An 11,334-nucleotide genomic window follows, 5' to 3' on the forward strand; every position below is an offset into this window, starting at 1 on the left:
GCTGGTCACATCTTCTCAGGCACCGCTGGGCTCTTTCCACCCACATTATTCCCCTTGCCTGGAACACTTTCAGCCCCAAAATGTCCTCTCCTTCCCTCCAGACGCTGCCTACCCCACTTCAAAGGAACTCTGTGGAGGGCCTGGAGGCTCCTGACCACAGTAGCTGTGCTGAGCCACAAGCATTTTGGTTATGTGTCCCCTAAAAGAGCTTTGGAAATAAGTGTAGTCCTTTGAACAGTTTTAAGTTGAAAAGTAAAATACTTAATTAAGTTTAAATATAATTATTTCTGTTAATATGAGATAGAAAAAAATAAACCTTTCATAAGATGGCAAATGGCTGATTTTTAGGAGTAAATATTTGATGGCCTGACTTCTGAAGTAGCTGCTGCCCGACACACCAAGTCACACACACCACACTGGGTCCTGGGTCCAGACATTGCGTGGAGCTTTCCTCCATGGGTCTCGGCAAGTCAGTCTGGAAAACGTTTTCATATTTCTGCAAAAATTGCAGTTATGTTTTCAAAAATTACATGAGTCATGAATACGCTTCAGTTCTGAACCCAGAACATCTCACTCAGGCCCAGGGTCATCCTCCCAGGGACCGAGCCGGTGTCGGGGCCTGTGTCGCCTGGGCCACAGCACCAAGTGCACCGTAGCAAGGGCGGGCAGGGTGCCTTCTCTCCTTCTGTGGGTTGAGGAAAGCTGTTGTAAATTCAGTCATGTTCTCAGGCAGTTCTTTCTTTTTTCTTCAATTTTTTATTAAGGTATGATTGATATACACTCTTATGAAGGTTTCACATGAAAAAACAATGTGGTTTCTACATTCACCCATATTATCAGGTCCCCACCCATAGCCCTTTGCAGTCACTGTCCATCAGTGCAGCAAGATGCCAGAGATCCACTATGTCCCTTCTCTGTGCTACACTGTTCTCCCTGTGATCCCCCACACCATGTGTACTAAACATAATACCCCTCAGTCCCCTTCTCCCTCCCTCCCACACTCCTCCCCTTTGGTAACCACTAGTTCATTCTTGGGAGTCTCTTGAGTCTGCTGCCATTTTGTTCTTTAAGTTTTGCTTCATTGTTATACTCCACAAATGAGGGAAATCATTTGGCATTTGTCTTTCTCCACCTGGCTTATTTCACTGAGCATTATGTCCTCCAGCTCCATCCATGTTGTTGCAAATGGTAGGATTTGTTTCTTTCTTATGGATGAATAATATTCCATTGTGTATATGCACCACATCATCTTTATCCATTCATCTACTGATGGACATTTAGGTTGCTTCCATATCTTGGCTATTGTAAAAAGTGCTGCGATAAACATGAGAATCTGAGAAGTTGTATTCTTTGGGTAAATTCCAAGGAGTGGGATTCCGGGGGTCAAATGGTATTTCTATTTTAAGTTTTTTGAGGAACCTCCATATTGCTTTCCACAATGGTTGAACTAGTTTACATTACCACCAGCAGTGTAGGAGGGTTCCCCTTTCTCCACATTCTCGCCAGCATTTGTTCTTTTTAGTCTTTTCGATGATGGCCATCCTTACTGGTCTGAGGTGATATCTCACTGTGGTTTTAATTTGCATTTCCCTGATGATTAGTGATGTGGAGCATCTTTTCATGTGCCTGTTGGCCATCTGAATTTATTCTTTGGAGAAGTGTCTGTTCAGTTCTTCTGCCCATTTGTTAATCGGGTATTTGCTTTTCGGTGTTGAGGTGTGTAAGTTCTTTATACATTTTGGATGTTAACCCTTTGTCGGGATATGTCATTTAGAAATATATTCTCCCATACTGTAGGATGCCTTTTTGTTTTGTTGATGATGTCCTTTGCCATACAAAAACTTTTTAGTTTGATGTAGTCCCATGAGTTCATTTTTACTTTTGTCTCCCTTTCTTGACGAGATGGGTTCAGGAAGAAGTTGCTCATGCTTATATTCAGGAGATGTTTGCCTATGTTGTCTTCTAAGAGTTTTATGGTTTCATGACTTACATTCCAGTCGTTAATCCATTTCGAGTTTACTTTTGTGTATGGGGTTAAACAGTAATCCAGTTTCATTCTCTTGCATGTAGCTGGCAAGTTTTGCCAACACCAGCTGTTGAAGAGGCTGTCATTTCCCCATTGTATGTCCATGGCTCCTTTATCGTATATTAATTGACCATTTATGGTTGGGTTTATATCAGGGCTCTCTAGTCTGTTCCACTGGTCTATTGGTCTGTTCTTGTGCCAGTACCAAATTGTCTTGATTACTGTGGCTTTGTAGTAGAGCTTGAAGTTGGGGAGCATAATTCCCCCTGCTTTATTCTTCTTTCTTAGGATTTGGCTATTCGGGGTCTTTTGTGGTTCCAAAGGAATTTTAGGATGATTTTCTCTAGTTCATTGAAGAATGCTGTTGGTATTTTGATAGGAATTGCATTGAATCTATAGACTGCTTCAGGCAGGATGGCCATTTTGACAATATTAATTCTTCCTATCCATGATCATGGGATGTGTTTCCATTTATTGGTATCTTCTTTCTCTCATGAGTGTCTTGTAGTTTTCAGGGTATAGGTCTTTCACTTCCTTGGTTAGGTTTATTCCTAGGTATTTTATTCTTTTCAATTGTGAATGGAATTGTTTTCCTGATTTCTCTCTCTGCTAGTTCATTGTTAGTGTATAGGAAAGCCACAGATTTCTGTGTATTAATTTTGTATCCTGCAACTTTGCTGAATTCAGATATTAGATCTAGTAGTTTTGGAGTGGAGTCTTTAGGGTTTTTTATGTACAACATCATGTCATCTGCAAACAAGGACAGTTTAACTTCTTCCTTGCCAATCTGGATGCCTTTTATTTCTTTGTGTTGTCTGACTGCCATGGCTAGGACCTCCAGTACTATGTTAATAAAAGTGGGGAGAGTGGGCATCCTTGTCTTGTTCCCAATCTTAAAGGAAAAGCTTTCAGCTTCTCGCTGTTAAGTATAATGTTGGCTGTGGGTTTGTCATATATGGCCTTTATTATGTTGAGGTACTTGCTCCCTATACCCATTTTGTTGAGAGTTTTGATCATGAATGGATGTTGAATTTTGTCAAATGCTTTTTCAGCATCTGTGGAGATGATCATGTGGTTTTTGTCCTTTTTGTTTATGTGGTGGATAATGTTGATGGATTTTCAAATGTTGTACCATCCTTGTATCCCTGGGATGAATCCTACTTGATCATGATGGATGATATTTTTGAATTCGGTTTGCTAATATTTTGTTGAGTATTTTTGCATCTATGTTCATCAGGGATATTGGTCTGTGATTTTCTTTTTTTGTGGTGTCTTTGCCTGGTTTTGGTATTAGAGTGTTGCTAGTCTCATAGAATGAGTTTGGAAGTATTCTCTCCTCTTCTATGTTTTGGAAAACTTTAAGGAGAATGGGTATTAGGTCTTCCCTAAATGTTTGATAAAATTCAGCGGTGAAGCCATCTGGTCCAGCCGTTTTGTTCTTAGGTGGGTTTTTGATTACCAGTTCAATATCATTGCTGGTAATTGGTCTGTTCAGATTTTCTGTTTCTTCCTTGGCCAGCCTTGGAAGGTTGTATTTTTCTAGAAAGTTGTCCATTTCTTCTAGGTTATCCAGTTTTTAGCATATAATTTTTCATAGTATTCTCTAATAATTCTTTGTATTTCTGTGGTGTCCGTAGTGATTTTTCCTTTCTCATTTGTGATTCTGTTTATGTGTGTAGACTCTCTTTTTTTATTGATAAGTCTGGCTGGGGGTTTATCTATTTTGTTTATTTTCTCTAAGAACCAGCTCTTGCTTTCATTGATTCTTTCTGTTGTTTTATTCTTCTCGATTTTATTTATTTCTGCTCTAATCTTTATTATGTCCCTCCTTCTACTGACTTGGGGCCTCATTTGTTGTTCTTTTTCTAGTTTCATTAATTGTGAGTTTAGACTGCTTAACTGGGATTGTTATTCTTTCTTGAGGTAAGCCTGTATTGCAATATACTTTCCTCTTAGCACAGCTTTGGCTGTGTCCCACAGATTTTGCGGTGTTGAATTATTGTTGTCATTTGTCTCCATATATTGCTTGATCTCTGTTTTTATTTGGTCATTGATCCATTCAGGCAGTTCTTGAATATACAGATTTTGAGGATCTGGAAATTGATACCCTTAAAACCACCAGCATGCTGCTTGGAAAGTAGATCTGAAAACTGAAGTAGGTCCCAGACTGCTGACCAGCACTGTAGAGGGTGGGCCTCCTTGCCTTCAGAGAGCCAGAACACACCAGAGAGCTACAGCCCCAGAGGGATCTGCTGGGACAGGGGAGAGAGGAATTCTGTGTGTGCGCTGGGGAGGGCCTGGCCAGCACCCTGAGACCCACCTCTGGCCTGGTGCCCTGACTGCCCTCGTCCCTGCAGCCCCTGGTCACACACTGGCAGTTACCTGCTGTTCTGTGTCAGGTGTGTCAGCGCCACTGCCCACCCTGTGTCCTCAAGGGCAGGGCCACGGCTCACCCCACCCGGGTTTGCTGAGCTCTGCCATGCTGTGCCCCATCTGCCCGGTAGCTGCTCAGCCTTGGGCTCAGTAATGCTTTAGTGAGTCAATGGCTGGAGGTGAGCTTCTGTGGGCTCCTGGTGGTGGCGCGCTCCTCCACGCAAGGGCATTGGTCCAGGCTGGCCTGAGCCACATTAGGTTGAGTTCCCAGCCTAGCCATTGTCTCAGGTCTGCAGCTTGTTGCCTTCCCCAGGGCACAGGAAGAGCATGAGAGGCAGTGGCTCATGTGGACCTGTGGAGATAAGCCTGGGTCCTTGCCTGGGGTAGCACCCTGCTGACTTTTTTTTTTTTAATAGCAACTTTGTTGAGATATAATTCACATATCACACAACTGACCCATTTAAAGTGTACGGGTCAGTGGTTTTTAATATATTCACAGAGCTGTGCAGCCATCACCACAATCAACCCCTGTTTACTTTTAACCCAACTGCCAAATTCAAGAATTAATTAAATCAGAAGAGCTCCTGAGACAAAAGTAACCAAAAATGGAATATTTTATAGGGATCCATGTTGTGCTGCCTGAAACTTTTAGGCATTGTTCTGTTTACTTTTTTTTTAATTAAGGTATACAATCACATGAGCAATATTGTGGTTACTAGATTCCCCCCATTATCAAGTCCCCCCACATACCCCATTACAGTCACTGTCCATCAGCATAGTAAGATGCTATAGAATCACTACTTGTCTTCCCTGTGCTCCCTGCGTTATGTGTGCTAATCGTAATGCCCCTTATTCCCCACCCTCCCCAGTCCCTTTCCCTTTAGCAACAGTTAGTCCATTCTTGGGTTCTGTGAGTCTGCTGCTGTTTTGTTCCTTCAGTTTTTGCTTTTTCTTATGCTCCACAGATGAGTGAAATCATTTGGTACTTGTCTTTCTCCACCTGGCTTATTTCACTGAGTATATTACCCTCTAGCTCCATCCATGTTGTTGCAAATGGTAGGATTTGTTTTCTTCTTATGGCTGAATAATATTCTATTGTGTGTATGTACCACCTCTTCTTTATCCATTCATTCATCTACTGGTGGACACTTAGGTTGCTTCCAATTCTTGGCTATTGTAAATAGTGCTGCGATAAACATAGGGGTGCATATTGTCTTTTTGAAACTGGGCTCCTGCATTCTTAGGGTAAATTCGTAGGAGTGGAATTCCTGAGTCAAATGGTATTTCTAATTTTAGTTTTTTGAGGAACCTCCATACTGTTTTCCACAACGGTTGAACTAGTTTACATTCCCACCAGCAGTGTAGGAGGGTTCCCCTTTCTCTGCATCCTCAGCAGCATTTGTTGTTCCTAGTCTTTTCTATGTTGGTCATCCTAACTGGTGTGAGGTGATATCTCATTGTGGTTTTAATTTGAATTTCTCTGATGATTATAGCGATGTTGAGCATTTTTTCATGTGCCTATTGGCTATCTGAATTTCTTCTTTGAAGAAGTGTCTGTTTAGATCCTCTGCCTATTTTTTAATCAGGTTATTTGCTTTTTGATTGTTGAGGCACTTGAGCTTTTTATATATTTTGGATGTCAACCCCTTATCAGATATGTCATTTATGAATATATTCTCCCATTCTATTGGATGCCTTTTTCTTCTCCTGATGGTGTCCTTTGCTGTACATGAGCTTTTTAGTTTAATATAGTCCCACTTGTTCATTTTTGCTTTTGTTTCCTTGCTCAGGGAGATATAGCTCATGTTTATATTCGAGATTTTTGCCTGTTTTCTTCTAAGAGTTTTATGGTTTTATGACTTACATTCAGGTGTTTAATCCATTTCAAGTTTACTTTTGTGTATGGGGTTCGACAGTGATCCAGTTTCATTCTCCTACATGTAGCTGTCCAGTTTTGCCAACACCAGCTGTTGAAGAGGCTGTCATTTCCCCTTTGTATGTCCATGGGTTAATATTTGGACTCTCTAGTCTGTTCCATTGGTCTGTGGGTCTGTTCTTGTACCAGTACCAAATTGTCTTGATTACTATGGCTTTGGAGTAGAGCTTGAACTTGGGGAGTGAGATTCCCCCTGCTTTATTCTTTCTTCTCAGGATTGCCTTGGCTATTCAAGGTCTTTTGTGGTTCCATATGAATTTTAGTGTTCTCTTTATTTTTATCTTGATTGAAATGTGTTTGCAACTTCTAGTTGCTGCCAGGGTAGGGGGCATGGCAAAGACTTGTCTGACACCTTTGGGGCTCCCTGGAGCTGGGCAGAACAGGATCCTGACTCGGGCAGCTCCAGAGTCAGATGCTGACCGTCCCTCATGGGGTCTTGTCTTTCTCCCACCAGGTGTTCCACTGTGTCCACTTTGAGTGTCCAGAGCAGCAGAACAGCCAGAAGGAGGAAATCAGCGAGGAATCGGGGACAGCAGACGCCAGCCTGGCTGGTCAGCAGCTTGACCCCCACGCCCTGCAGGCCCCCAGTGGCAGCTCCCTGCCCTCCAGCCCCAGCTCCCACTCTCGCTCACCCACCCGGCAGCACCAATAAAGGAGGTGCAGACGTGGAGGGACCTGGGTGGTCCCAGGTGGCAGGAGCTGGTGCCCTCTCCAAGAAGGGGTCTTCGTTGACTGCCCCCCTTCCGGGGAGGAGCAGACCTGGCTGCAGACTAGACACAGAACAGGTTTTCTCCCAAGGACAGAAAGGGGCTGCTTTGTTCTCCTCAATTTGTTCAAATCAGGCCAGTCTCCAGGGGGAGAAAATTGGTCTTCAATCTTCATCAAGTCCACCATTAATACCCTACCTCTCTAATCTAACCCAGGCAAAAGGAACAGAAGGAAGTAATAGACAGGCCCGCGTCACAACACAAAAATGGCGTGTGAACCCTTGAGTGGAAGAGAATATATTAGGCCTTTATTACCTGGAGGCACCTGGTAATTGCCTGGTAACTGGATGCTTTTTCATTTCTTTTAGTTATTCCCCATTTGCTGAATCATAGGTGTTCCAGATCTGTTTGAAATGCCAAATAGCAAACCACTTGTTTTAATCCCTTTTGATGCTGTAATTTTCCTTCCTTAGTTTTGAGCGGTTAAGCAGGGGGGCAGGGCTGAGAAATGTCATGCACATCTCCTAAATGAGGCACAGATGTGGCTCATCACAGCACCTGGTCTGACAAGAAAGATTCTTTGAGGAAGTTCAAAAAAATACACAATGAGCAAATCAATCTGTGGACAGTGGAGTTAATAATCACTCGAATTGCTGAGTTATTAACCTGTCATTCCTGAAATGTATCCAGCCTTTAAGCTTGGGAGGCTGACAAGGAAATAGTTATGCCACCTGCTAATTTAATGTTCAGAAGTGCTTGTATATTAATCTATAGCAACTTCCAGTTGGTCCAAACCCATCCGCGAATGGACACTTTAGCAGAGTGGTAGGGACGGCAGCCACCCTGCCTGTCTGTGTCCAGAATACAAAGCCGGGTCGCTGTGGCTGTTCATGGTCACGGTGCTTCCCCCAGACCACAGGACTCGACCGGGGATTGGAAAGCACAGTTCTGAGAAGCTTGTCTCCTAAATCCTCGGAAGGATCGCCTCTGACGACTGCAGCTCCATCCGGCGCTGAGGTGCCTGACTTAGGGGTCTGCATTCTGCGCTACCTACCCTGTGGCTTGATCAGGGCCTGGAGCTCACCTGTGGGCAGAGTGGCAGAGGCCTGCGGTTCCCTGTGGGTCCTCCGCACACTGAGCTCCCGCTCAGAGGGGGCCATCAAGGGGCTCCTTTCTGGTGTCTGGGAGGCACAGTGGTTGTGGGTGTGTACAGGTACCTAAGCGTTTTCTCCTCGTGTGACTTAGTTTTGAGCACTTCATCAACATTGGAAGAGAGGGGTACCAGCACACTGCATGACTCAGTCGGAAGGCTGTCTCTTTGAACCCAGGCTGGGAGAGAGGGAGTCCTGGACAAAGCTGCTGGGAAGGCAATGCCCCCTCATGCCAATGGCTCCGAGTCCCTGGTGGTGCCCTCAGCGCCCTGCGCTCTGTCCAGCCTGCACTGTGCTGGCTGAGCTGGATTTCCTAATGGCTCCTGTACAGAGGGTGCAGCCGCCTGCTGGCAGTGGGGCGCTGCCCTCTGTGGCTCAGCCCGTCTCTGTCAGCATCCAGCCCCCGGTCACCAATTAGCACCAAGAATTCTGTCCACTTGGCACTTCCCTCCACAGTGGGCTCTCTGCCCAGCCAGGCAACAAAGGCAGCCGGGTAAGTCAGGAGAGGGCGGGGCTCACGTTACGGGGGTGTCACCTAGTCAGGGGCTTCTCTTTACACTGTGGAGTCACCTGTCCAGTGAGGAGACGAATACTACCTGGAGTCCTGGGGCTGGGCTGGTGAAGGCACGAACCTCCCGGTTCCGCTGGCCCAGGTGCAGGTAACTAACTGCTGGGCTGGCAGTGCAGCTTCCCACCTGACGAGGCACAAGTTAGAAAACCCCGGCGCTAGATCCCGGTCTGTGTCCCCCCAGCCCGCTCCCGCCCTCCTCTCTCCTGGGACCTCCCCTCAGTGTTTGCACCTTCCGGCTAGCACACTGTGAGGTCTGTCTGGTGAGCATGGAGTTTTCCCCCTCCCACTCTTGAGCACCTCAGGTAAGGAGGGAAGCGCTGACAACGTGTGGCAGAGGGACTGCAGGCAGGCACCAGAGCCTCATCCCTTATCTGCACTGAGGCCACCAGCCCACCTTCCCCAGCATCTCTTGACCCTTTCTGGAGGCCTCACCTGCATGGAAGCCTGAGCTGGTTGACATTCAGAAAGCTTAGCAAAACCTGCTCTGCTCACCTCGTTACCAGGCCAAGGGCCTCTGCCTTCTTTGATGGGCCTTCTGATCGGGGTCTGTATGCCCAGCTGAGCGTCCTTCTGGAGGGGGCCTGGAGACCTGGTCGAGGTATGTCACACAACACCTACCCAGGGCAAGGCCCAGATCCCTGGGGAATGAGAGATGAGTGGGTAGCCAAGAAAAGCGCCCACATGATAAGTATTGTCCAAAGCCCAGGCTGGTTCTACAGAGAACTTCTCCCCCGTGGCCAGCTGGACCAAAATGGCCCAAACCTTGAAGACAGCGGTGCTAAATGGGAATGCAGATGGTAAGGCAGGCTGGTGCACAGCTGTAAGGGTTCCCAGGGCCTGTGGCGTCCTCAGCCCAGCCTCGGGTGGAGGCTGATTCTTCTGGGAGCTGTGGGGTGTGAGACTGAGCAATCACAAGGGGACAGGCAGCTGAGGATGCAGCCTGGGTGCTGTGGGTTTGAGGAGTGGTCAGGTGAGGCCTGACCCTCAGCAGAGGTGGACAGAGGGGTGCTGCGGCCTCTGGCCCCTTACTGTAATGCTTTTGGTGTGCCGTGTGCCAGGTAGGGCTGGCAGCCCTGAGCCAGGCAGTCTTAAAAGCAGGGGTTGGACGAGAAACAGGTGTAATCAAATAACACATTCATACACACACACTTGTTCTCCTATATTCTCAGTGCTTTTTCTGTTTTTGTTTCATTTTGTTTTTTGATTTAGTTAGAACCATGAGCCCATGATGGATGTGGGACTCTTTTCAATTGATCTTTAAATTGTCACTTCTTAAATCTTATTAAATGAAGTGTCGATTCCTGACAAATACATTAAAAGTGTTTTATTCCTAGAAGAGTTGGGAGAAGAAATTATTTTCAGTAAGAGTGGGAGGTGTTTGTTAGACTGATTCCTTGGCAAAAAGAAAAAAATGTGTGTTTGAATTGTGTGGAAACTGCGCTGCAGTACGTCGCTGCCCCAGTTGTCAAACCACCGTGCGGGTGGTGCCGACCCAGTCAACAGCACCTTTTTTTTTTTAGAAGATAATGAAATAGTAATCACTTATCCTTTCTCCTTTCTAGAAACAAGGTAAAAAAGGCAGGTGTAATCTGCAATAAAAAGCAGAGCATCCTGTGTGCTGAGGCCACTTGGTAATAAAGAGAGGGCGTGTTCCCCATGGAGGAATTCAGTTAAGAACCTCCTTTGGACAGAGAAGAAAGGTGTCAGAAGTAGAAAAGGAAATATTTGTCTCCTTCCAGTTTTTCCTCATTAGTGGTTGCTTTTGGGTGTTACCACTTTACCCCTGCCTTCATGACACTGCCGAGGTGCCCAAGCTGGGCACGGCCGGGCAGTGCTCTGCTGGCCGCGGGGCTGCAGCGGGCACAGGCCGTGCTCTGTGTTTTTGCAGCTGCAGCCATCGATTCTGCAGGTTTGTCCTGACAGCAGCTCCAGCAGGAGTTCAGTACTCATCAGTGGCCCTAGGAACTTGAAATACAGTTCATGGTTCTATGCTACCATGGTTTTATTCTCACAGTATCAAATTAGAAGTCATCCTGGTGCCTGGTGTTTGCTCAAGAGTTTCTGGAAAGGGGTAGGGAGTGGTTCAGAGAGCATTCAGCACAGCTTGGACTTTTCTATGTCTCCTCCTCAAAGCTGACCCTGGCTGGTCACTACTGGACAGGATTCTGAAGCCCTGGTGGTATGAGAGAATGAATGAGAATGGTGGTGGGAAGGGTTTGGTTGGAGGCAAGCCAGCTTTCCATTTGCCCCGGCCAGACCCCACGCAGGGTTGTGAGGGGAGAGAGAGAACATGGCTTCTGCTGGTTTCTATCAGACTGGCTGGAGGGCCGGTGCTCTTCCCCCTGGGCCAGAGACCCCACCTCTGTGGACATGGGGAACAGTTCAGGTGACTGGGGGCTCCCCCACCAAACCCCATGTCCTTTCAGGGAGGACTTTCTGCTGGGCTAATGTGGGCTGGGACCAGCGTGGACGAGGTCCGCAGAAAGTCCAGAAGAACCTTTGCAGCACACGTGTTTGAAAAACACTGGTCTCTCTTTAAATTACTCATTAAAACATTATTAAAATAATAG

The 11,334-nt window shown here is 46.2% G+C and overlaps 1 protein-coding gene across 5 annotated transcripts in view; it reads left to right on the forward strand.

Moving 5' to 3' along the window:
- BTBD9 (BTB domain containing 9) overlaps positions 1-10,097 on the forward strand; it is a 515,751-nt gene extending 505,654 nt beyond the window's left edge. For all 5 annotated transcript variants that reach the window (XM_036907137.2, XM_036907140.2, XM_036907136.2 and 2 more), the window contains one exon: positions 6,790-10,097. In XM_036907137.2, coding sequence (XP_036763032.1) covers positions 6,790-6,987 — 198 coding nt within the window. In that variant the 3' untranslated portion in view covers positions 6,988-10,097. The remainder of the gene's footprint in view (positions 1-6,789) is intronic.
- Positions 10,098-11,334: the final 1,237 nt, after the last annotated feature.

The sequence above is a fragment of the Manis pentadactyla genome, chromosome 16 (assembly GCF_030020395.1).
Source record: "Manis pentadactyla isolate mManPen7 chromosome 16, mManPen7.hap1, whole genome shotgun sequence".
NCBI classification, from domain to species: Eukaryota; Metazoa; Chordata; class Mammalia; order Pholidota; family Manidae; genus Manis; species Manis pentadactyla.